The sequence below is a fragment of the Salminus brasiliensis genome, chromosome 10 (assembly GCF_030463535.1).
Source record: "Salminus brasiliensis chromosome 10, fSalBra1.hap2, whole genome shotgun sequence".
Taxonomy (NCBI): domain Eukaryota; kingdom Metazoa; phylum Chordata; class Actinopteri; order Characiformes; family Bryconidae; genus Salminus; species Salminus brasiliensis.
The window spans coordinates 2,645,454-2,673,254 of NC_132887.1; the positions used below are offsets into that span (position 1 = coordinate 2,645,454).

Genomic DNA, 27,801 nt, shown 5'->3' on the forward strand with positions numbered 1-27,801 from the left:
ATGCCCTGTGAGAGGAAACCTATTCGCTACGGCCACTCTGAGGGCCACACCGACGTCTGCTTCCATGAAGACGGCAAGTGAGTGTAAACCTCAGCCAGGAGACCATCGATCGCCCCTCGCTGCTGATAACGTTATCCTATGCTCCCTGGCCACTTTATTGGAAACCTCCTATCTTCTAACCTCGATTCGATGCATCATATTGTTTGTGTTGGTCTTCCTCTCTAGACCTTCATCATGGTCAGTTTCTGCTCTTGTCTGGGCATGTTTGGGTGGTGGGCTCACCCTCGACCTGTTCTGTTCTGCAGGCAGCAGGGCCACCACCATGGGCAGTGAGTGGAAGCACAGGGAAGTAGGGGTTTCTGATAAAGTGGCCAGCGAGTGGAAGCGCACAGTAGTAGGGGTTTCTTATAAAACGGCCAGGGAGTGGAAGCACAGGGAAGAAGTTGTTTCTAATAATGTGGCCACTGAGTGGAAGCGCACAGTAGTAGTAGTAGTAGTGAGGGGAAGTGCAGGGTGTAAAGGGATTGTATGTAAGAGAATGCAGTCCCATGGTGGGGGGCTTCATACCCCTCTAGCCCATGCTTGGTAATGGACTCTGTGACCTTAAGGCCCTGTGCTCATGGCTACTCCAGAGCGTCCCAGTCTGTTGGTCAGTGCCTTTCTTTGGAGATGATCTGAGCTCAGTGTGATGGAGACATAGCATTAATGGGAGCACCTTAAAGAATGTTTACTTTAATTTTCTGTATTTAGAAAGGCTGTCCGGATATTTTTGGACATTTAAGTGGAGAATGGCCTTTGGGAGTTCTGAGGGACTGGATCCCTGACCGTCCTGTGCTGTATTCTCCATTAGTCTGGAGCAGTGTGTGTCGTGTAGTCGAGGAATTCTGCCGCTCAGTATCTCCTCTGTCTCCTCTGACTTTCGCTGCAGCTGGATTGTTACCTGCGGGAGTGACGGGGATGTCCGCATATGGGAGAGTTTAGATGACGACGATCCTAAATCCATAAATGTTGGAGAGAAGGCGTACTCTGTGGCTCTGAGGGTAAGTTTACACTTCATGGTCGATTGATTGATTGATTGATTGATTTATTTTAACAATTTTTTTATTTATTTACTTTTTTTAATGTCATTCATTACAACTTGCTGTAACCCAGAGCTCCTTTCTTTTATAAAAGCTTTTTTGCGTAACTGTACGAATATTAATAATCATTCTGTAACACACTGTAAATAAAAACACCCTCAGATCTGCATATTAATACATTCCCCTTCTGCTTTAACTCCTTTTATAATGAATAAAAATATATATATATATTTTATTATTGTTATTATTATTTATTTATTTATTTATTTATTTATTTCATGCTGAGTTTTTCATCGCAGAGATGCACAGCAATACTCCAGAAACTGACCTGAACACCCCTCATTTTGAGACCACTGCTCCCATCAGCGCCCGTCCTTGTTGTTTCTACCTGTTCTCTGATATTAGATGTATCGGTACTGTGTGTTAGATGACCGTGTCACTGTCTGATGTCGGTCTTCTCTCTGCAGAATGGTAAATTGGTTACAGCAGTTTCCAATAACACAGTTCAGATTCACACGTTTCCCGACGGAGATCCTGATGGAATACTCACCCGCTTCACCACCAACGCAAATCACGTCACTTTCAACACCAGTGGCACAAAAGTCGCTGCAGGATCGAGGTAAGAACTGTTAGAGATGCACTGATGTGGGAATTGTGAGCTGTTAATATAGCTATAGCTATTATAGCTCTAAATGCTATAAATAAATGTTATTTTAGCTTTTAAAATTCTAATTAAATTAGAATAAAATATAAATGTTAATTAATATAAATTAAAAAAGCTTTTACTGGGATGTCCTATAATTCTGTGCACTATACACAATGAAACTCTATAGAAGCACTTATAGAATTGAGCACTGGTATATAGAGGTGCCTCTCACTCACAGCCCTTATATAGATCAAAATCCATATATCTCATATTTTCACTTATAACAATGAACATGTTTTTTCTGGATGATTTTTTTTTATTAATATAAATAAAAGTGATAACTCATACTCCTACCAGCAGAATTATTTAATTTAAATTAATTTAATTGCATGTTTTTAATTCTAAAATTAGAGGTGAAAAATGACTGACTGATCATATAGTGATTAAACATGAATTATACATAAGCGTTTTCTAAGGCAGTGTTCCCCATCCCTGGTCCTTCCAGGGTCGAAAGAGGGTTCTCCTGGATCAGGACCAGGGTTGGGAACCACTGTTGTGTGCATGTTAAGGAAAATCGCCAGTGCTTAAATAACACTGACCAACTGCACAGGTCATTATGAGGAGTGTATTATAGGTCCTGTTTAATTGAATGAAGTGCAGCAGATTTGGGGTTTGGGGGGGTAACGTAAACATGGGTTTTTGGATATTCTGGACCTTTTTTTTAAAATATTAAGTATCATGTCTATCACAAAATAATGTTTTGATATTTTATATATTTTAATATTCCATAGTACTAATAACCCTAGTCTGATTGCAGATAATCAGGTTCTCCTTAGGATTGTTCTTTGGGGCGCTGCTGTACGGCGCCCTCTAGTGGTGGATTCCTCATTGCAGCGTCTTCAGTGTTTGCAGACGGTGTGATTATGATCCCTATCAGCACAGAGAGGAAAGTGTTGTGATTGTTTACCGATATTCACACCGGGGGCTGAGCGAGTGACTGTTGGGTGTATAGATTTTTTTAAATGGGGGGACATTATAGAAATGAGAGCGTGGAGCGTGCTGCTCCGTCGATTGAGCTATTTTCCCTGCTCGTGCTTTGTTTTGAATATTGATTGGGCGTGCGCCGGCAGCTGAGCCCCAACAGGTTATTTGATTTTTCTTCCGGTGGAGTTAGGAAATGAGCTTCCCTTCATTTCCCGCCCTTGTGGATGGAGAGATCAGTACCTCCAATATGAGGGTGGGTGTGTTTGAGGGCTGTGTGCATGTCTGAAGTGTGTGTGTGTGTGTGTGTGTGTGTGTGTGTGTGTGTGTGTGTGTGTGTGTGTTTCTCAGTGACTTCATGGTGAAGGTGGTTGACGTGGCAGACAGCAGTAAACAGAAAACTCTCCGTGGGCACGACGCCCCCGTACTGAGTGTGGCCTTTGATCCCACTGATGAATTTCTCGTAAGTGAAAAGTAGTTTAATTGTGTAGTAGCATTTATTTATTTATTTATTTATTTATTTATTTATTTGATTAATTTATCTATTTTTCCGCCCACAATTAAATCACTTTTGGAACAGAATTAGTTTTAGCAGATTGTGTAAATTATTATATGCCTGTATTTTATTGGCTGATTGATTCCGGATGAAGAATCTGTGTAAATTCCCTCCGGATTGGGTTGAAAGCTCAGTAAGTCCGAGCAGGACTGCTTTACAAGCAGGTTTTATCATTCCGTTAACTCAGTTTGCCAATTCATACTGGATCAGTCTCACTCCACAATCCGTTCTGTCTGTAAAGACTAACCACACACTGCAGATTCATACTGGATTACCACTGTCAGACTGAGAAAACTACACACACACACACACACACACCTCAGTTACAAACTGGATTACCGCTGTCTGACTGAAAACTACATACACACACACACACACACACACGCTGCAGATTCCTACTGGGTTATCACTGTCAGACTGTGTGAACCACACACACACCTCAGATGCATACTGGATTCATACTGTCTGACTGAAAACCACACACACACTCTCACCTCAGATTCATACTGGATTACCACTGTCAGACTGTGAAACATATATACACACACCTCATTCAGATCCATACTGCATTACAACGGTCAGGCTATAAATCCTACACACACCACCTAATTGCAACAGCCACTGTAAAAACGACACATTCCAGATTCATACTGGATACAGTGACTCCAGGTATTACTGCAACTAACCACACACTGCAGATTCATACTGGATTCCCACCGTCCGACTTTGTAAACTACATACACACACACTGCAGATTCATACTGGATTACCACTGTCAGACTGAGAAAACCACACACACACACACACACACACACACACACACACACACACATACAAGGTTACATCTGGGTTACAGACTTTATACCACACACACACCTCAGATACATACTGGATTCCCACTGTCCGACTGAAAACCACACACACACACACACCTCAGATACATACTGGATTCCCACTGTCCGACTGAAAACCACACACACACACACACCTCAGATACATACTGGATTCCCACTGTCCGACTGTGAAACATATATACACACACCTCATTCAGATTCATACTGCATTACAACGGTCAGGCTATAAATCCTACACACACCACCTAATTGCAACAGCCACTGTAAAAACGACACATTCCAGATTCATACTGGATTAAAATAATTCCAGTTATTAGAGTCAGACGGTGAATCTTGAAGTGTATCGACGCTCCAGCTGGAAGCAGTGCGGGGGCAGTAGGGTAAGGGCAGCTCGGAGTTGCTGTGGTTGATGTGAGGTCGTGTATATGAGCGCAGGATGGCTCGATGGCCTTGACCCCCGTAATCTATACCACAACGACATCCAGCACGCAGGGCAGCGGCTGGCAGGCGCCTCCCTTTTCTGTTAGTTTGTCGCTCGGATCTGTTAATATTTTAATGGCTGTAAATGGGGCCAGTGGGGTTTAGGGGTTAGATAACGTGCCTGAACTCAACGCCACATCGATTTCATCATGTATGTTAGTCTGATACACACAGACTAACCTCAGAATTGGACCCAAATACAGTCTAGTCTGACTCAAACAACCACATTTACTCAGTGTGTTTTCAGTGGCCAGTGACCAACTTAATCACTAATATGGTCTAAATATCGTTATCTCATACCCTTTACTTTAATTACTTTTAATTACAATTACTAATTATTATTAATTACTATTAATTTTTGGTAACTGTGAATTACAGATTATTAAATTATTAATACAGTCAGCCAGCAGTGTAGATTTTGGAGCGAGCATGCTAAACTTCTCTGAGGAATTGCTTGAGTTTGTTGGCAATATGACAAGATTTTATCGTATCGTGATTAATTATGTTATTGTGGTACAGAATATGCTTTTATGAGTGTATTGTGAATATTATCAGTGCTTAAAGGGCTGATTGATTACACTCTTTGTAACGAAACGTGCAGTTAGTCTAATTTAATTTGAGTAAAAATCACAGTACTCAGTATAGGATAGAGATTGGATATCTTGGATATATATATATATAATTTTTTTTTTTTTTTATATCATGCAGTTGGCGCATTTAGTATACATGACAAAATATAGCGACAAATATTGCATATTGTAAAAATTGATTTAAATATTGTGATAGAATTTTTTTCCATATCGCCCAGCTCTAGCTTAGTGCGTTATTGGGCCTGTTTGGTAGGTTAGATTACAACATATTATGTTTTACCCATTTTTGTAATATTGGCTTATAATGATGTAGAAAATGTTGGTATGCAAATGGTTGATCTAAATGTATTTATTATTTATTATTTTTATTAACTATTTTATTAAGAAGTGTTTTGCGGTGCATTGAGAACATTGAGCATTTCCAGTTGCTTACATGTTCAGTATTGCTGCTCTGAAGTTGATCTGACCAGTTAAGGCTTTTGCCGGAACCAAATCCTTCTGGTGAAACTAATACAGTCAGTAATGATCTTTATTGTAATGGTCAGACGGTGCAGTTTTCTCTATATTTCTCTGATCTATAAGAACTAAACATTGGAAAACCTCTGCAGGCCTCCTCCAGCTGTGACGGTTCCGTAGCTGTGTGGTCTATAGAAGATCAGGTAAGAGCTTACCCCCCCCCACCCCCCCCTTTCTTCATTGTCTTTTTGGGTTGATTCTAATGTTATATAGAGTTAATTACAGGTAGACACTCTCACTGACCACTGACTTTCTGTTTATTTGGGTTGATTCTAATGTTATATAGAGTTAATTACAGGTAGACACTCTCACTGACCACTGACTTTATGTTTATTTGGGTTTATTCTAATGTTATATAGTTATTACAGGTAGACACTCTCACTGACCACTGACTTTATGTTTATTTGGGTTTATTCTAATGTTATATAGAGTTAATTACAGGTAGACACTCTCACTGACCACTGACTTTATGTTTATTTGGGTTGATTCTAATGTTATATAGAGTTAATTACTCATTTTATTTGTGTTCATATTTTAATAACCTGTTCAAGGTCATTTCCTCTGGTTTTTTAGACTCAGGTGGTGAATTGGACGGTGCTGCAGAAGTCCAGTGATGTCAGCAATGCTAAATCTCTGTGCAGGCTTGCCTGGCAGCCTCAGTCTGGAAAGGTACAGACCTGCTGCTTCTCTCTTCTCACATAGTGGACAGCACTTTAATGACCAGTGTAAGCAGAATCCGGTCAGTGTAGCTCGGGATACAGAACGTATGTTAATGCCAGGTGTAAACGGGCCCTTTCATTATTTCAGCCTATTTAAGCCCCTCAGGAAACAGCTGGACCTGTTCTGTTCTCACGTCCTTCATTCATTTATTTGCTATTTGTGAGAGTAATAGTTTTAAGAAACTCACCCCAGTTTGGGTTCAGTGTTTTTAATAAAATAATATTATTATTATTAAAAATAATAATAATTTGGGAACCTGTAGCTGTAAGACGAAAAGCTTTAGGCCGTTGCATTTGCATGGTATTGTGGGAACTGTAGTGGTATAGGATTAACCTCTGCTTAACTATAGTCTTGCACTGGTAACTGTAGTTGTGTGTGTGTGTATATATATATGTGTGTATATATATATGTGTATATATATATATGTGTATATATATGTGTATATATATATATATATATATTATTTTATATATAAATATAAATGTTCTATTTGTGAGGGTGATAGTTTCAAGAAACTCACCCCAGTTTGGGTTCAGTGTTTTCAATAAAATAATATTATTAAAAATAATAATAATAATAATAAGTGATTCCAATCTTCTGAACAGTAGTGTTGTTCAGCAGTTCTTACCCACCAGCCCTTAAATGTCATTGTGTGAACTAACACACAGTTCCAGGCTGTATATTGACAGTAACCTTTACATATAAACATTCATAACCCTGGATGATAAATCCTCTGCCTTGGTCCATAAATTCAGCCCTGAAGATGAGAAGATAATCCTTTATTAGTCCCACAGTGGGGAAGTTCTCAGTGTCTGAGTGTGGAATATGCAATATACCCTAATCCATCCACCCACACCAACCTTTTGCACCGAACGGGCAGTAAGTGTATATCTCCACAGTAAATCACTGATATTAGAATATACGCTATCAGTCGTGGAGGTTCTCCATCACTGTGTTCATCATTAGAACATCTCCAAAGTTCTCCTCTCTCATGGAGTCTAGTGTTATTTAGAGTTCTCCTCAGATCAACACCTGGTTTGGTGGTAAATCAGGGCTTAATGATGGTAAATCAGGTGAGCTGCTGCTGCTGCTGCTGCTGCTGCTGATGGAGTTGAACACATCCTCCACGCTGTGCTGGCTGGACTGGGGGGCATCCAGGAGAACCCTGGAGGAACCGAGCTCTGTTCTTCAGACTAGCTCACCGACAAGATCTCACTACTTTCTTTCTTCAGAATGAGAAGCTCTTGTTTCTCCTTTTTACTGGATTTATCTTCACCTGCTTTATCTGTTCTGATGAGATCTGGAGCTTCTACTGTAGGGTGGGAGCACTGGTCTGCACTGGTCTGCACTGGTCTGTATTTGGGATTGGGGTCTCAGTCTCTTGTGTGTTTTGTTATAGCTGCTCGCCGTTCCAGTGGACACGACTGTTCAGCTCTATGAGAGGAACTCCTGGACTCATGTTGGGACTCTGTCTGATGACCTGTTAACTCAGGTCAGTAAAGACTGGACCTCCGCCTCCTGGTTTACTGATTGTGTTGAGAATGGTGGAAATGGTGGGTTTGTGAAAGTGGGGATGGTTCAGGGACTCTTACTGCATGTCTTGGCGGTTGTAGAGCTAGTAACCTTTCACGTTCCTTTATTTCTTAAAGATGTGGAAACTTTGCGGTCAGGGGTGGGGGGTGAGGTTGGGTGTTCCAGGGCTGTTAAAAGCGCTCGTCAGGTTTTCCTGTGTGCTCTCTGAATCAGCAGGTCATTAACGTGGTGGTTTGGTCACCGTGTGGGAAGTTCCTGGCAGCTGGAACGGTGGGAGGAGTTCTCGCTGTGTGGGACGTCGAAGCCAAGCTGTGCACCGAGAGGTAACGTGTGCCACAAGTTTGTGGACACCTGTTTGTTCAGCGTTTCTTCCCAAATTAAGAAGGTTGTGCCCATTTTCTGCAGTACTCCTCCAGCATCTAGTGCGTCAGCCCTCTGATCGATGCTGCGTTGTTTACTTTTAATGGTAACGTCCAGAAATACGCTCTGCCATCAGAAACTCTGTTTATGTTAGTGAGAGTTTTCCCCCGTTTTTCTGACCTGGAGTACGTCCAGATGTGAGAAAAAGAAGCATAAGAAAATAATATAATAAGAAATAAGCAGGATTTAGTGCAGCATATCTCTGAATAAATTTTTTTAAAGAAAATGTAATGTTATATTTGTGATGAATTGGAGGTGTTGTGTGTCACCCATGTGCATTACTACACACAATAGGGGTGTAATGATGTGTATATTCACACCCAGCCATCATGGTACGCACTATTAGGGTAGATTTCATTAGCGTATTTGGGAACCTGTAGCTGCAATATATATATATATATATATATATATATATATATGTATGTGTGTGTGTGTGTGAGAGAGAGATAGATATAGGTAGATAGATAGATATCTCTATAGATATCTATGTAGATGGCTGGGTGTGAATACACACATCGTTACACCCCTATTGTGTGTAGTAAGGCGCATGAAATATATAGATAGATAGATAGATGGCACCCTCTAGGGTAGTATATAGGGTTAAAAATAAAAAATATATACCTATTAAAAATAAATAAATCATATATATATATATATGATATTTATGATTATTATTTATATATATATAGATTTCTTTTTAATTTGGCCCTCAGACAGAAGCATGAGAGAGGTTACACTGTGTGTGGGATGGCCTGGCACCCCTCTGGAGGACAGATCGCTTACACGGACACTGAGGGCTGCCTGGGTCTGCTGGATGGAGTGTGTGCATCGTCCGCATCTTCATCTTCCTCTTCATCTGCTACCACCAAGAACACCAAGGTCAGTTTCTCCCTCCGGCTCAAACGGACTGAACGTCGCCCAGCCATCTGTTGTGAACGCACTGACGTGGAGCTGTTCTGCTTACTCAAGTTTTGAGTTCTGCTGCTCTTACTTGAGTGTGTGTTCGCTGTATCGGGACGACCCTACTTGATTCATTTATTTATTCATTTTTTTAATATTCAGTTTAAGCGTCATTATGTCTGAATAGACGTGAATTTGCATGGAATTTTGGCTCCTAGGCTCCCCCTGGTGGGCAGCGGGGTAAACAACAGGTGACGGAGACTAGCATAGTTTGCTGATTTTTCCCTCCACACAAACGCTGTGCAGTAATCCAGCGCTCCAGGACTCCAGGGGTGGCCCTCCCTACCCTGCCCTAGAGTGTAAATCATGCTTTGAGCGCCCCCATTATGGATAGCTGTACACATGCATTTCTGGACAAGCTGAGAGAAGGTGTAGCTGACACTACAGGATTTTACACTAATATGACTCTATGGGTTCTGCAGTGTTACACAGCAGCAGTTCTGGAGAGAGGTTCTCCTCCTGCAGCTCCACCACCAAACCTCCATATAGTGCAGCAGCAGCGCTCCGGCCCGGATCTGTGTTTATTGAGATGCTTCTGTTTGTCTGATCTCCAGGCCGCTGCAAGCAAAGAGCCGAAGGACTATGACGATCTGTTTGACGATGATGATGGTGATGGGCTGTTGGATCAGTGCGTGAGCGACTCCGGATCTCCAGCGAAGAATGCTGTGGAGGAAGATGACGATGATGATGACCTCATGCCGGCTACTGGAAAGCCGCGGAACAGAGGGAGCTTCCTTGATGATGATGATGATGATAATTCCCAAGGTGTGTCTCGTTCCTCACTGTTTCTGATTCATGACTGCACTCCAGGAATAAAGCTCAACCCCATCCACATACTACAGGGAGTCTAGGGGGCGCTCTATAATGCTATATAATTAGGTCATATGATTCACACAGTCTTTCTGACTGAGTGTAATACACTACCGTAAGCTAGGGGGCGCTATGGCTTCTATTATTTCATTTAAAACGCGCTCCCTAATGCTCAGTGATGCCTCCTTACAGACACCGGGTCAATGAAGGTGGATAAGTTGGCTGAGGATGATGCAGACAGCGCTATTCTCCCTCCCGTGGCTCCAACAGTGACCCGGCCAGTCTACGACGGGCCGATGCCCACCCCACCCCAGAAAGCCTTCCAGCCAGGCTCTACTCCAACACACCTCATGCACCGCTTTATGGTGAGTGTCCATGTACAAACACACACGCATGTGCGCAGTCTGGTCTGGTCGTTACTTGGTTACTTGGTTCCCACCCCTGGTTTTGGAGAACCCTCTGCCCTGCACCTCTTGGTGGTTTTCTGCTCAAAAACACCACCTTCAGGTGATTGTCGGGATCAGGGTAAACACTAATATGTGCGGGGCAGAGGGGGCCTCCAGGACCAGGGTTGGGAACCACTGCTTTACTTTACCTTAAGTAAAACAGGTGGGTTTATGATGCAGGACGTTCTTTGATTTCTTTTGGTTTCAAATAATGTTATAATGCTTTAGACTAGAGAGACCGACTGAGCGTTAGATTGATGGGATTAATAGATTAAGCTTTTCAAATTAGTTTCATTCGGGAGTATCTGTAAGTGTTATATAAAAAAAAAAGTATCTATTTAGATAGTGTGTGTGTATGTGTGTGTGTATGTGTGTGTTACATATATATTTATTTATTTTTTTATATATATTATATATATAAAACACACACATATATATTTTATTTATTTTTATATGTATATATAAATAAAAAAAACACACGCGCACACACACATATTTAAAAAATTATTTCTGTCAATCGATGAACAATATGTAAATAAAACCATCTAATGCATCCTTGAATTTTTGGTCTTTAGTAAATGAAGTGTAATCAACCCTCTGAGCTTGTATCTCCATGTATCTCCATTCTCAGTTTTTACTTTTCTCCATAGTTTGAACCCTGTAGCTGCTTCTGTACACTGTGTAAATAACTCTAGTTGTGTGTGTGTGTGTGTGTGTGTGTGTGTGTGTGTGTGTGTGTGTGTGTGTGTGTGTGAATATGAATTTATGTATGTGTAAAATAAATACATTTTATACATAAAGATTTACCATCTCCACATCCCCGGAATACATAGGGCTGGAGTGTATGTAGGGTTGGCGCTCATGTGTAAATAAGTTTAAATAAGGCACACGGCTACACATTCCAGATCATCGTAACTACAGTTTATTTACTGAATTTAATAAGTAAAAGTACATTTAAATATCTTGCTTTAGAGGATCTGTTCACTTCTCTTCACTTAGAACATCCACACGTGTCATTGGAACAGGGGTGCCCATATTTTGCCTAAGAAGGCATCCCTCTGTCTGATGTGTGTAGATGGAGGACTGACTTAACAAGGTTTCTGGGTTCAGAGATTAAGGTGAATCCAGAGCTGCTCTAATCTCAAACACTTTTACTGTAATTAGTGAAAGCTGCTTTACTGAGGTGAACCTGCTGACCTCTGCATTTCTGTGTTCAGGACAGAATCTAGATCACCCCTGTTTACGGTCAGATTTAGCTTCAGTTAATGAGTTTACTGTAGAGATATACTAAGTATACTATGTGGACAAAAGTATTGGGACAGTTTATTTACGGTTTCCTCTGAAATCAAGGACAGTTTTAAAACGAGTGTGTGTCCTGCTTTTGTTGAAGTAACTGTCTCTACTGTCCAGAGAAGGAGAATTTCTACTAGATTTTTGGAGAAACATTGCTGTGAGGATTTGATTGCATTCAGCGACGAGAGCATTTAGTGAGGTCAGGGTGTTGGATGATGATCACCACCCCACCTCATCATCTCAAAAGTATTGGGGAGAACACAGAGATGTTTCCAGAGAACAGAAGTCTTCCACTGCTCCACAGCTCAATGCTGGGGGGCTTTATACCCCTCATTTAGCCCACGCCTGGCATTAGGCAGCATGGTGCTTATTTATCTGCTCCAGAGAGTCCTATTGTATTGGCAGTACCTCTCTACAGGGATTAGACCAGATGTGTGTGCATTTGCACATCTGTGTCAACAATGGGTGCAACTTCAAGTAGCTGTATGTACTCATTACATTGTGTGTTTTCAGATGTGGAACTCTGTGGGTATCGTGCGCTGCTATAATGATGATCAGGACAACGCCATTGACGTGGAGTTTCATGACACTGCTATCCATCACGCCATGCACCTCACCAACACGCTGGACCACTGCATCACTGACCTGTCCCAGGAGGCCGTTCTGCTGGCCTGCAAAGCAACCGATGAGCTTGCGAGGTAAAATCTCAGATCTCCCCAACCAAGCTTTATAATGTTTGGGTTGTGGGTGTTTTTGTCTGTGGACTGTATAATGGGTAGTAGTAGTAGTAGTAGTAGTAGTAGTAGTAGTACCAGTACCAGTAGTAGTAGTAGCAGTAGTAGCAGTAGTAGTAGTTGTGTGTGTGTGTGTGTGTGTGTGTGTGTGTGTGTGTGTGTGTGTGTGTGTGTGTGTGTATAGATAAAACAATTTATTTGTTTAATGGAAGTAAATTAAGCTTTGCAGTTTTTTTGCAGTAGCAATAGTAGTAGTAGGTGCAGCAGTAGTAGAAGTAGTAGGTGCAGCAGCAGTAGTAGTACTAGGGGTAGCAGCAGCAGCAGTAGTAGAGGTAGTAGTAGCAGAAGTAGTTGTGTGTGTGTGTGTGTGTGTGTGTGTGTGTGTTGATAAAACATTTTTTTTGTTTAATGGAAGTAAATTAAGCTTTTTTTGCAGTAGCAGCAGTAGTAGTAGTAGCAGTAGTAGTAGTAGTAGTAGTAGCAGTAGTAGTAGTAGCAGTAGTAGTAGTAGCAGTAGCAGTAGTAGTAGTAGCAGCAGTAGTAGCAGCAGTAGCAGTAGCAGTAGTAGCAGCAGCAGCAGCAGCAGCAGCAGCAGCAGCAGTAGTAGTAGTAGTAGTAGTAGTACTAGTGGTAGTAGAGGTAGTAGTGTGTGTGTGTGTGTGTATAGATGAAACATTTTATTTGTTTAATGGAAGTAAATTAAGCTTTGCAGTTTTTTTGCAAAAATGTATTTTCCCGACGTGTGTTTGTGGTAGAGAGACGGCTCGTGTGCACAGCTCTTATACAGTCTTCTACAACCCTGCACCTCCAGACTGCTCTCATAATGTCTAGAGAAGGCGTCTGCGTGACTGACTGGTCTGGTGTGAATTTGCTTTTCTACTTTTAGTCATCACAAAGAGGCAGTTTCCCGTGTTCAGGAGGGAACTATCGTTTACGAAAACACACAGTCACCCTCTCTGTATGAGCATGAAACCCCGTCATGATGCCTTTGGTGCACAACGCTGTTTTCACATCGCTGATTTCTCAGATCTGTTTAATCGATTAGAGCGATCCTATCAGATTGGACCAGTTCTGACCTGTGCCGCCAGTCTTTAGTCTGTCTCTTATTTGCAGAGTGAATGTGCTGTGCTCTTTGTACCCCTGTTTTCATCACCACCCCTTAGTGACCCTGTTTGATCTGTGTGTGTGTGTTTGTGTGTGTGTTTGCAGTAAGCTCCAGTGCCTGCACTTCTCCTCCTGGGACACTAATAAGGAGTGGATGGTGGACCTGCCCAAAGGCGAGGATGTGCAGGCTTTGTGTTTGGGGCTTGGCTGGGCAGCGGTGGGCACCAGCGCCTTGCTCCTTCGCCTCTTCTCCATCGGTGGAGTTCAGAGAGAGATCTTCAGCCTACCGGGACCCGTGGTGTGCATGGCAGGACATGGAGAGCAGCTCCTCATAGTTTACCACAGAGGTATCGGAGAAGCTTTTTAGAACAGTGGATATCCGCCACAAGCTCCTCAACTCAAGCTATTCTGTATGGAAAAAAGTATTGGGACACCTCTTCATCACTGAATTCAGGTGTCTGATTTAGTCCCGTTGCGTCACAGCTGTATAAAATCGAGCCCCTAGTCGTGCAGTCTGTCTGTCTTCCACACATTAGAGAAAGAAAGGGAGTCTCTGAAGAGCTTATTGAACTCCAGCGTGTGTGTGTGTCTGTATGTAGTCTTAAAAGCTTCTGTAGGTGGAATGTGTGGGTGTCCCAATACTTTTGTCCATGTAGTGTGTCCAATTTGGTGCTGATGTGTGATCAGAGGGCAGATGGTGCTCCTTTGAGTTGGGGATGATGAGGAAAGGTGGTGATCATTCAACGCCCTGGTTCCTGAATGCAATCAAATCCTCACAGCAATGCTCCTCCAAAATCTAATAGAAAGCCTCCTTCTTTCCTGGACATTAGAGACAATTACTCCAACAGAAGCAGGAGAAACTCTCTCTAATACTGTCCTTGATTTCAGAAGAAACGGGGAATGAAGAGGTGTCCAAATACTTTTGTCCATTCAGCGTATTTTACTCTGCTCTCTCTTCAGACCGAAGTTGAACCTTTCATGCAGATCTTTGCTCTTGCTGTGTCGTCAGGTACTGGTTTTGATGGAGATCAGGCTCTGGGGGTTCAGCTGCTGCAGCTCGGGAGAAAGAAACGGCAGATCATCCACGGAGAGCCGCTGCCGCTGACCCGCAAATCCTACTTGGCCTGGGTGGGCTTCAGTGCAGAGGGTGAGTCATCCACCTTCCCGTTTACCCTCCCCCTTAAAGCCTTTCATTTCAGGGCTTTGAACGGCTCTTGTGAAAGGGAGAATGGGTCACGCTTCAAATTAGCATCAGAATACCGTGTTGTGCTGCAGGGACCCCGTGTTCGGTGGACTCCGAGGGCGTGGTGCGGATGCTGAATCGGTCCATGGGGAACACATGGACTCCTATATGCAACACCAGGGACAGCTGTAAGGGCAAGTCTGACCATTACTGGGTGGTCGGCATCCATGAGAATCCACAGCAGCTCAGGTAAGACAGCGAAAAGGGATGTTGAGTGGGGTGTAAAAAGTTAAGACCCCCATTAAAAACCTAAATGTGTAGACTAAGACTCAGCTGCAGATGTTCAGAACATGGCTGGAGAGGATTATTCTGGAGGAGTCTGGAGTCTGATTTAAACCTCAGACGTTTAGTCTGGTCTGATCTTGATGGTTGAAGCTGGTGGTGAAGAAGATCACCATCATGGCCAGATCCAGAGCGCTCTCTGAGGCCTTCAGGAAGGAGGGTGGAGATGCAGAGTGAGAGTCTGGGAAGGGGTTAAAACGGATCTCAGAATAGTTAGAGATCAGCCAATGGATGAACATCTGACAAACATGACCAGGTCAGGACATCCTAGCAAGTTCAGCCCAAGAGCAGAACCTCAAGATGAGTAAAGAAGGGCCTCCAACAGTCCTGCAGTGTCATCAGGGTAGCAGGTAGATCTCACCTCAGCTGATGGTAAAGTACAGCTTCCACCATCAGAGGGAGGCTGATTTTAATGGGAGTGGAGCAAGGAGGACACCCTTACTGTCAAAAATGCCCTGCTTATCGCCGCAGCTCTAGCTGTTTGTACATCTAGGGTTCAGTATTATAAATATGAGTATTTATGATATTTGAATACTCTGAGACTCTGTTGTTTTCTGCAGGTGTATCCCCTGTAAAGGTTCCCGCTTCCCACCGACTCTGCCTCGTCCGGCTGTGTCCATCCTGCCCTTCTCACTGCCCCTCTGTCAGACCAGCACAGAGAAGGGCCAGATGGAGGTGAGGCTTGGTAAAGCAAACCTTGTGGATGGATGGATGAAGGGAGGGAGGGAAGGAGGGATGGATGGATTGGGGGGGGGGGGGTGGATGGAGAGAGGGAGGGATGAACGGAGGGATGGATGAAGAGATGGATGGATGGAGGGAGGTGTGGATGGAGGGATGGAGGTGTGGATGGAGGGATGGAGGTGTGGATGGATGGATGGCGGGATGTGTGGATGGAGAGAGAGAGGGAGGGAGGGAGGGGCGGGATGAATGTGGGGATTCTTTAGGGGGGGTTCTTTTCCTTCTCCTGGAACGCTGCCAGTTTGGAGATACAAGGTTTTTGTAAAACTGTGACGATGTCAAATACATATGGGGAATTATAGATGTAGAGAGATGCAGTTAAAGGTGGAGGCCAAATTCCATCTGTGTCCATCAGTAATGTCTGCTTTAGATGTTTGTGCTGAATTTGTTTGTTTGTTTGTTTGTTTGTTTGTTTGTTTGTTTGTTTCAGGAGCAGTACTGGCGCTCTGTGCTTTTCCACAACCACTTCAGCTTCCTGTCCTCCAGTGGCTATGAGGTTGATGAGGAGGGCCAGCGGCAGCAGGAGAAAGAGCAGCAGGAAGCGCTGATGAAGATGTTCGCTGTAAGTCTTCCTCAGATGATCAGAACAGGGAGAAAACGGTGGCTTGATGCAATCAAACGGGTCTGATTCAACAAATAACACTGTAAATGTAGGTATTGTGATATACACTGAGGATGAGGAGCTACAGTCTCTCATTAGGGTGAATATTAATAACGCTCTAAATGTAGGTATTGTGATATACACTGAGGAGGAGGAGCTACAGTCTCTCATTAGGGTGAATATTAATAACGCTCTAAATGTAGGTATTGTGATATACACTGAGGAGGCGGAGCTACAGTCTCTCATTAGGGTGAATATTAATAACACTCTAAATGTAGGTATTGTGATATACACTGAGGAGGCAGAGCTACAGTCTCTCATTAGGGTGAATATTAATAACGCTCTAAATGTAGGTATTGTGATATACACTGAGGAGGAGGAGCTACAGTCTCTCATTAGGGTGAATATTAATAACGCTCTAAATGTAGGTATTGTGATATACACTGAGGAGGAGGAGCTACAGTGTCTCATTAGGGTGAATATTAATAACGCTCTAAATGTAGGTATTGTGATATACACTGAGGAGGCGGAGCTACAGTCTCTCATTAGGGTGAATATTAATAACGCTCTAAATGTAGGTACTGTGATATACACTGAGGAGGAGGAGCTACAGTCTCATTAGGGTGAATATTAATAATGCTCTAAATGTAGGTATTGTGATATACACTGAGGAGGCGGAGCTACAGTCTCTCATTAGGGTGTATATTAATAATGCTCTAAATGTAGGTACTGTGATATACACTGAGGAGGAGGAGCTACAGTCTCTCATTAGGGTGAATATTAATAACTCTAAATGTAGGTATTGTGATATACACTGAGGAGGAGGAGCTACAGTCTGTCATTAGGGTGAATATTAATAACGCTCTAAATGTAGGTATTGTGATATACACTGAGGAGGAGGAGCTACAGTCTGTCATTAGGGTGAATATTAATAACGCTCTAAATGTAGGTATTGTGATATACACTGAGGAGGCGGAGCTACAGTCTCTCATTAGGGTGTATATTAATAACGCTCTAAATGTAGGTATTGTGATATACACTGAGGAGGCGGAGCTACAGTCTCTCATTAGGGTGAATAATAATAACGCTCTAAATGTAGGTATTGTGATATACACTGAGGAGGCGGAGCTACAGTCTTTCATTGTATGTGTGTGTGTGTGTGTGTGTGTGTGTGTGTGTGTGTGTGTGTGTGTGTGTGTGTGTGTGTGTTAGCTCTCCTGTAAGCTGGAGCGGGAGTTCCGCTGTGTGGAGCTAGCTGAGATGATGACCCAGAGCGTGGTCACTTTAGCCATCCGTTATGCCTCACGCTCCAGACGCATGATTCTGGCTCAGAAGCTCAACGAACTCGCTCTGGAGAAGGCCAATCAGCTACAAGAAGAGGAGGAGGAGGAGCCTGAGGAGGAGCCAACCTACCACAGCACAGCACAGAGCACAGGGTGAGTTGGATCTTGGCTTTGAAACGGTCTACATTCAGACCCCCCCCCCCCCTCCCCCCCAACCCAACTGCTTGGGTTGGGTTGGGGGGGTAAATCCCTGGCCCTCCCTGGACATCACTAGTTTTTAAGAATCGGTCACTACTGCTGCAGTTCTTCTGTGTAATAAATAAATTTATAGTGAAAATGTCTTAAAAGATTGTGATATGATATTATCATATCATTTACCCCCCCCCCCCCCCCCCCTCTCCCCCGTTTCCAGCCCTCAGTTCAGTCCTCTTCACGCTGTGGCCCGTTGCTCGTGAGTCGGCTCATTAATGGGTTGGATAAGGTGAATCATGTTTCCCTGGTGTGCATCAGGACGATTATACCAGGGCAAAACAAACATTTTTTTTAATGTACCTTCCTGAGAGACGTCAGAGCAGAGCAATATACCCAGAACCGACCCAGTTGATCTTGATCCAGTGGGCTGATGCTGCTTGTTCCATGCATTTCCCCACTACTGACGTCAGAACCATGGCATTAGTCATCAACTCGCTAATTCAGAGGGTTGTTTTAGGGCTCTGGGACAGATTCACAAAACTGTACTAAGATTATTATTTATTTATTTATTTATTTTTAAATAACCGTTTTTTTTTAGATAAAAAGTAAAAAATAAAAATAAAAATAGTTTTAAAATGGTAAATTAATCCTAAATAATATAAATAATAAATTTCTCAACAATTCTTAAGTGCGTCTGACCTCCAGACCCGTAGATGCCGCCCCCCCCTCCAGCTCTGAGGGAGCTTTTCTTGCCGCTGTCACCTTTTGCCTTTTGGCTCAAATTAATCATCTAATTAATTTTCCTAACTTTTCCTCCTGAGGAGAATTCTAATAAGAAACCTAGAACCTGGTTTTACACTGAAACTGTGAGTACATCTGGTGTTCACAGGTTTAACCAAGCCAGCAGAGCGTCCAGACTCTCCAGCAGCAGAGCAGCGCAGGAGAACGGTGAGGACGAGGAGGACGAGGAGGAGGCTGGACAGGAAGAAGCAATGGAAGCCGAAGAAACAGCAGAGAGCAGGAGGCCACGTAAGAAGACAGTTTACTTTCCTGTGATTCGTTCAGAGTTTGTGACCAATGTAATAGTTATTGCCAGTATGAAAGTGCTGCAGAGAACAGGAATCAGCCAAAACATTAAAACCATCAATGTTTTTTCTTGTTTTTTTTTATCTTGTATGTCCCCCTTGGTATAAATCTTCCCTCTTTTAATATGCTGCTCTGTTTGATTGACTCTGCAGGTATGAACCCATTCAGTAAAGGCCCTAAAGGATCACCTGAGAGGCCTTCCCCAAAACCAGGTGAGATAAACGGGCGTTAGGAGAAGTTTATAATTTATATATATATATATATATATATATATATATATAAATATATGATGATATATATATATATTCTGTAATATCACATGGAGACTAAATGTCAAGGAAATCTTATTCGTAGTGTACCAGCGTTTACCTTCATACAAATAATGCAGAGAAGTTTATATAATAAAAAGTAGTTATATAAATAAAAAATAGTTTCATTAATTTTTTCATTTTTATCCCCCCCACAGTCAGTAAAGAAGGCCGCGTGAACCCGTTTAAGGTAAGATTACGTACTGCTGTGAACGTGGAGTTACTGTTTTTATTGGTATACCATGGCTTTAAAGTTAATTGATAATCCTGCAGCATTTTCATACATATTCATATCATATTTACTACATTTAAGTTAACCATATATCAACATATATATATAAAAAATGTGTAAATATAGAAAAGTGAACAGCTCGACTGCTGCACTTTTACTACACACTAGGAAAACACAACGTTAAAGCCTTATAACTGGGTATACCCATATATATATATATATATATATATATATATATATATACTTTTTTATAGCATCCATTTTAAGAGAACTGCAGGCAGAAATCTGTTATGTAAAAAATTATGTAAAAATGGTCTTGTTTAAGTTTTAACCACAGAATGAATTCTAAAGCTACTGTAATGCCACAAACCAGTTTTGCTGATGAATATTAAGCTGCGATCTCAATCTGAGCAGTAAAACAGACGTAAAATTTCACTAATAACTGAGTTATTTTATTATTAATTGACAGATGAACATATGTATTGCATCACGGTGTCCTCTAGGTCTCTGGAGGAGGAAAGTCCTCAGGATCTCCTGCAGGTCAGATCAGAGCAGCTAATGTTCTTGACACCATGACCGTGTCCAGCAGGAAACCGTCAGCACTGGCCAGCTCCTCAAAGCAGAGCAAAGCTCCAGTGCTGAAGCCTCTGGCCCCCAAACCCAGGAGCAAGGTACAGTCCACTGATCAAACACACACACACGCAAACGCTCACACACACTGACCTCTGGAGCCCTGCAGGTTTCTGAGCTTGACGGCCTGTCGTTCAGCGATGCTGCTCTTATCCAATGTCCATCTCACAATACAGAGACGGTCAGGCCTGACGTCTTGCCCGTTCGTTTCTCTCTGGTTGATCTGCGGGATGCACTCAGGCTGCCAGCGGTCTTAATGTTGGCACATGACCCCCCCCCCACACACACCCACCCACCCACACACACACACAGTAGCTAGCTTTGAGTTCACTAGCTGGAGCTGCAGCTGGATACTGATACTGTTGGATATTTAAAATTTGCCTGTATATAAAATTTCCTCTGAAGTTGTGTCGTCTCTGTATTTTAGACCCAGGCCACCCTGCTGCAGATGAGCGCCAGTAAAGGAGCGAGTAAGAAGCTGGAGGAGAAAGAACCTGAGCGGGAAACGGAGAAGCGGACAGTACAGCCCAGCCCGGCAGCAGCAGCAGCAGATAACGTGGAGAACGTGAGGTAGGATATGTAGAAATAAAAATCAAATATCCTGAGAAGGTGAGGTGAACTAATGGGGGCGAGGCGAGGCGTGTTTATTCCTACAGCAGCTTTCCTACACAGCGGCTGTTCATCGTGCTCCAAGACAAGTACACACACGCTGATTACTAGAGCTGGTAAACAACTGGCTCAGCTTGTAATGTCTGTGTGTCTGTGTGTCTGTGTGTCTGTGTGTCTGTGTGTCTGTGTGTCTGTGTCTGTGTCTGTGTCTGTGTCTGTGTCTGTGTCTGTGTCTGTGTGTCTGTGTGTCTGTGTCTGTGTGTCTGTGTCTGTGTGTCTGTGTCTGTGTGTCTGTGTCTCTGTGTGTCTGTGTCTGTGTGTGTGTGTTTCCCAGGCCGAAGACAGGTTTCCAGCTGTGGCTTGAAGAGAACAGGAAGAGCATTCTCGCTGACAGTCCTGACCTGGAAGAGACCGAGATCATTAAAGAGGCTATGGGCCGCTTCCGCACGCTCTCAGCCGACGACAGACTGGTAAGATAATTTGTATACTGGTAAGGGATTATTATTGTGAGTAATAATAGTAAAAATAATAATAATGTTAGTGTGCTACTTATTATTAATAATAATAATCGCTCCCAATACTTGGGATGATTACTATTATTATTATTAGTAGTAGTAGTAGTTTGAGTGGATTTAGTATATTGTCATTGTTCAATATTTTTATTATTATTATTATTATGATCACTGCCATTCAAGTTGTAGTTTTTATTTTTATTACCATACTTTATATAATTATTACTTTTATTTGCCCTTTTTTTTAAAGGAGTTAGCATGATCATAGTTCATTATTATTAATATAGAAATTATAATACTGTTATTGTAATTGATATTTATCAATATTTTATATTATTTTTATTAATATTGCAACAAACAATAATTCAAATTGTTGCTGAAGTTTTTTAATGGTTAATTTAATTTCATAGTTTAATATTACCGCAATCATTTGTTGAAACATTATTAGTAGTAGTAGCAGTAGTATTATGTATCACCCCCCCCACACACACAAATACTTTGGAATAATAATAATAAAGTCTTTATTATTACCATACTTTATATAATTATTGCTATTGTTTTCATTGTTTATAATTATTATTATTAGTAGCAGTAGTAGGAATAGTGGTAGTATTGACCGTTCATTATTATTACTGTCATGCTTCATATAATAATAATACTGCCTTATAATATAATAATTATTATAATAATTAATTAATATAATAATTATAGTGCCTATAAAGTTGATTAATGCTGTAGTCATAGTTCATTATTAGTTCCACCATGTATTATAGAAATATTAATACTAATACTACTACTACTACTACTGCTAATGATTATAAATACTAATAATAATGTTATTGTAATTGTTATTTATTATTTAATTTTAATTAATAAATTATTTATTTATTATAACAAACAATAAGTCAAATGATGTTGCAGTTTAATGGTTAATTTAATGTAACCGTTTAGTTTTGTTTAGTCATTTCCAGCATCACTGATTGAGAGATTCACACATCAGCACTGTACCGGTCAGCGTAGGCCCTGAAGTCTCCTCAGCTGTAGTTGAGGGCTGTGTGCAATACTTTCCTCAGATCTTCCTCCAGCCTGTCGGCAGAAATGTCACGGTTATCATATCTCAGAATGCTGCCGTATCCCGGTGAGGGATGGTGGAAATCAGAGCTCCGCTGCGTTCGGTTTCAAAAGATTCCTTTTATTTATTTATTTATTTATTTATGTTTAATCAGTGTTTAATACGCAGTAATTATCGCTTTATTAACGGGGTTCAGGGAGACGTGCTTCAGTCTGCCGCTCGTGTAAACCTCTCTAAACACCCTGTAAAACGAGCTGGACGGCGTACAGGGGAATTTCCCTCAGGTCCGCTGTTTATAAGGGAGCGTGGTTGTTTGGGATCGTGGGTTCAGGTGTCGTCTCGTTTAATTTTATTAGTGAAAACCCCTCGGCCTGGTTGTCATGGGAACCGGTATGTAAATTTTTTACCTAATTGGGGTTGGGGGGGGGTGTAGACACTCTGTGTGGGTGATGTCGACACAGTAAATGGTAGAAACTATGCACACTGCAGCGGTGAGGTGTGTGTGTGTGTGTGTGTGTGTGTGTGTGTGTGTGTGTGTGTGTGTGTGTGTGTGTGTGTGTGTGTTCAGGACATACAGAATCGCAGCTGTAACCTACAGGAACGTCACAACTCAAACATCATAAAGCACTTTTGTATTTTTATTTCTTTTTTATTTTATATTTTTATTTTTTTAGTTACTGAGATTAAAACTAATGATTGGCTTTAAAAATTCATATTGCATATAGATTCATATTGTTGCTGTCTGAAGAAAAACATGTATCTCCAAAATAGTGACTTTACAAGAGAGCAAAAATGTGCTTAAGTTTCAATGGAAGTCAGGGTTCAAACCATGGCGGAAACTGAAATCGGACAAAAATGGAGATGCATGGTTTTCATTGGACAGCAGTGATTTACTCCCTATAGACGACACAGCAAGAGCAAAGATCTGGATGTAAGGTTTAACTTCGGACTAAAGAGAGATCAGAGCCAAATACACTAAATGGACAAAAGTATTGGGACACCTGTTGATTCACTGTTTCTTCTAAAATCAAGGCTATTAAAAAGAGCTGATCCTGCTTTTGTTGGCGTAACTGTCTCTACTGTCCAGAGAAGAAGACTGTCTACTAGATTTTGGAGGAACATTGCTGTGAGGATTTGATTGTATTCAGCGACAAGAGCAGCGTTGATGATGATGATCACCAGCTCATCCTGATCAAAAGTACTGGATGGAGCTCCACCTTCCACAGCTCAATGCTGGGGGGGATTTACACCCCTCATTTAGCCCATGCCTGGTTGGGAGCAGCTTAAAGGAGCTGAATGCATTCATTAGAAGGGATGTCCACGAACATTTGGACATGTAGTATATTTGGAAAGTGGGAGGGGGGTGTGGTTGGTTTGTATTTATTTATTTTATTAATTTATTAAACAATATATTAAAATCAGCAAACAAATGTAGAACAATTATTTAATTATTTAGAGGATTTATTAATTATTAGAAAAGTATTAAAACATGTCGTTTGGCCAGGGGTGCCCAAACTTTCGCATAAAGCTGCACCATCCTGCCATTGTATAAAAACAAAAGTGTGTGTGTGTGTGTGTATGTGTGTTAGTCTGTATTGGGGGTGTTCTGGCTTGTCTGTGGTGTTGCTCTGGAAACGTGGCCTGGGGGGCTGCACTGAGCTCATTGATCTTATGTTAATGCTGAGGAGGGGGGGGGGCTGGCTCCGAGTGTGTGTTTCAGGGCTGAGTGAATAGAGGTGGAGAGATGGGTGGATGGACGGTGAACGTGTGGAGTGGGCTCAGGCTCTCATAAGTGTGATGTGTTTGGTGAGTCATCCCTCAGCCTCCGTAATGTCCACCAGCTTTGTCTGCTCACTGAGGAAGCGAATGCGTCTGGACGGGCTGGAGCTGCTCCGTCTGTCGATACTGATTACACTCAGACATCTGTGGAGTTGCGCTGGTGATCAGACACACGTGACCAAATCTAAATGTCACCGCCGCCAGAAAACCTGCTCAGAGCGAGAACTTTGTAGGAGAGGAGGAAGAAAACTTATTATTTTTACTTTATTTATTTATTTATTTATTTGTTTATTTATTTATTTCCTGTTGGCCGCTGTCCTGCGGTATATGTGTATAGTACAGTAAAGGCTGTATGGTATGATATCGGCAGTGTAGTAATAGGTAGTACAGTATAGTGTAGACCTTTCCAAAACATACAGGATCTGTTGTGATCAGAATAACTGCTGGTCTTTACTGATTTAACTCCCAAAAAATTGGGTTCAAATGTCCCTAAGTGAGTAAGAAATTATTAGTTTAAAGATGATGCCTGTTGTCCAATTGCCCACTCTTGTCATAGGAAAGGCCCAAATTACATGTTTACTTTTTTTTATTAATCTTTATTTATTTTTTTTTGTTTGTTTTTGTTTTTTATGGGTTCTAATATTTTTCTAATAGCTTTGCAAGTAATAAAAGAAATATCCAACTGCAAATATAACTAGACAAGGGCATCAGTGGAAATGTAGAATTGTTTTATTTTAATTTATTTTATTCTTTTTTAAAAAGATTATAAAGATAGTGTAGTATGGGTAGTATAGTAGAGTGTAGTATACTGTAATAAAGGCAGTGTGGTAAAATAAGGTAAAGGTAAAGTAGTATGGGTAGTAGTGTAGTATACTGTAGTAAAGATAGTGTAGTAATGTAATATACTGTAGTAAAGATAGTATAGTAGTGTAGTATACTGTAGTAAAGGTAGTGTAGTATGGGTAGTAGAGTGTAGTAAAGATAGTGTAGTATAATAAGGTAAAGGTAGAGTAGTATGGGTAGTATACTGTAGTAAAGGTAGTATAGTAGTGTAGTGTAGTATGGGTAGTAGTGTAGTATACTGTAGTAAAGATAGTGTAGTATAATAAGGTAAAGGTAGAGTAGTATGGGTAGTAGTGTAGTATACTGTGGTAAAGGTAGAGTAGTATGGGTAGTACTGTAGTATACTGTAGTAAAGGTGGTGTAGTATGGGTAGTAGAATAGTGTAGTATACTGAAGTAAAGGTAGAGTAGTATGGGTAGTAGTGTAGTATACTGTAGTAAAGGTAGTGTAGTAGTGTAGTATACTGTAGTAAAGGTAGTGTAGTATGGGTAGTAGTGTAGTATACTGTAGTAAAGGTAGTGTAGTATGGGTAGTAGTGTAGTATACTGTAGTAAAGGTAGTGTAGTATACTGTAGTAAAGGTAGTGTAGTAGTGTAGTATACTGTAGTAAAGATAGTGTAGTATGGGTAGTAGTGTAGTATAGTGTAGTATGGGTAGTAGTGTAGTATAGTGTAGTATGGGTAGTAGTGTAGTATACTGTAGTAAAGGTAGTGTAGTAGTGTAGTATACTGTAGTAAAGATAGTGTAGTATACTGTAGTAAAGGTAGTGTAGTATGGGTAGTAGTGTAGTATGGGTAGTAGTGTAGTATACTGTAGTAAAGATAGTGTAGTATGGGTAGTAGTGTAGTATACTGTAGTAAAGGTAGAGTAGTATGGGTAGTAGTGTAGTATACTGTAGTAAAGGTAGAGTAGTATGGGTAGTAGTGTAGTATACTGTAGTAAAGGTAGTATAGTAGTGTAGTATACTGTAGTAAAGGTAGTGTAGTATAGGTAGTAGAGTGTAGTAAAGATAGTGTAGTATGGGTAGTAGTGTAGTATACTCTAGTAAAGATAGTGTAGTATGGGTAGTAGTGTAGTATACTGTAGTAAAGGTAGTGTAGTAGTGTAGTATACTCTAGTAAAGATAGTGTAGTAGAGTGTAGTACAGTATAGGAAGAACAGTACAGGCCTTTCCTGAAGCATACTATATAACGTGATCAGTGTAACTGCTTACTGTTACCAGTTTCGGTTAATTGATACTGAAAATGATTAGTTTTGTTTTTATTTACTAATTATTTTTATCTTTTAAACATTTTTGTGGATTTTCATTGTTTAATTTAAAAACAAATAATCCAGTTAAAAGCAAGTTAGATTGGTCAATTACAGCTCGATCTACAGAGCTAAAAAGTACAACTGCTAGACTAATGCAAGGTGGTAACTAGGGTGTTTTTTTAGGTGGTTGCAGTGATGTACCAAGTGGTTGCTAGGTTGCAATTATATTGCTATATGGATGCTTTGAGATACCAGGTGGTTGCTACAATTTTGAAGTGGGTAGGAGATGGTTGCTCTAGTCCTGCTAGGTGGTTGCTGTGGTGTTTCAGTTGTTGGGGTACCTTGTGTGGTTGCAGTTGTTAGGGTACCTTGTGTGGTTGCAGTTGTTAGGGTACCTTGTGTGGTTGCTGGGGTGTTGCAGTTGTTAGGGTACCTCGTGTGGTTGCTGGGGTGTTGCAGTTGATAGGGTACCTCGTGTGGTTGCTGGGGTGTTGCAGTTGTTAGGGTACCTCGTGTGGTTGCTGTGGTGTTGCAGTTGTTAGGGTACCCTGTGTGGTTGCTGTGGTGTTGCAGTTGTTAGGGTACCCCGTGTGGTTGCTGTGGTGTTGCAGTTGTTAGGGTACCCCATGTGGTTGCAGTTGTGCTTTGAGTCATTAATTTTTGGATTTTAGAATTGAAGCATTTTCCAAATCCAGCTTCTTCTAGAAACCAGGAACAGGACACTTACTAGGACACCTGGTCCTATAATCCAAGCCTCCGATCTCTCACACTTTGACATTTTCGTTTTCTGTCTCTCCTCTGCAGAAGTGGACTGAGCGAGCGAAGGGTGGGTCAGCAGAGGCAGCGGACCTGAAGAAAAGGAAGCGTGAGGAGGAAGAGGAGAATAAGGAGGTGGGTGGGGAGATGGAGGTGGAGGAGAACAGCGCTAAGAAGAAGAAGAAGCCTCAGGACACTTCAGCCAAGCTGTCTGCGTTCGCCTTCAACAAGAGCTAAAGCCTTCACTTCTGTTTTATCTGATTTTAATATTCGGAGAAGCTGCGGTGCTCATTTATAGAGGGAACCGGTCGCTCCTGTTGGGTCTGTGATGATTCTTCAGGGAGATAAGGGCGGGATCTTGCGGTTGGTGTGTGTGAGAGAGCAGAAGAGGCACTTGGAAAACCGAAGTGTGTGTGTGTGTGTGTGTGTGTGTGTGTGTGTGTGTGTGTGTAGCTGAGTATCTTGTCACCTCAGTCTGGAGTGTAACAAAGCCTCCTTAGTGTGAGATTAGGGCATATTCCTGTGTTTTTTTTGTTTTTTTGTTTTTTTGTTTTGTTTTTTTTTTCTGTCAAAAATGTTTGGTTCTCGGTTGTTTGTACATATGTTCGTGAGCTCTGTTCTGTATGTAAACAAAAACAAATAAAATCTCTTTTATATGGTTA

The 27,801-nt window shown here is 41.5% G+C and overlaps 1 protein-coding gene across 1 annotated transcript; it reads left to right on the top strand.

The window, feature by feature from the left end:
• wdhd1 (WD repeat and HMG-box DNA binding protein 1) lies at positions 1-27,801 on the top strand. The gene is made up of 25 exons (XM_072690230.1): positions 1-77; positions 929-1,040; positions 1,547-1,698; positions 3,058-3,169; positions 5,795-5,845; positions 6,276-6,371; positions 7,822-7,914; positions 8,172-8,278; positions 9,089-9,254; positions 9,890-10,100; positions 10,338-10,510; positions 12,398-12,582; positions 13,828-14,069; positions 14,732-14,869; positions 14,998-15,154; positions 15,808-15,922; positions 16,416-16,547; positions 17,799-18,022; positions 18,951-19,090; positions 19,300-19,359; positions 19,614-19,645; positions 20,191-20,358; positions 20,745-20,887; positions 21,261-21,396; positions 27,188-27,801. Exons 1-25 carry the CDS (start codon positions 1-3, stop codon positions 27,374-27,376), a joined length of 3,411 nt encoding a protein of 1,136 aa, XP_072546331.1. The 3' UTR covers positions 27,377-27,801.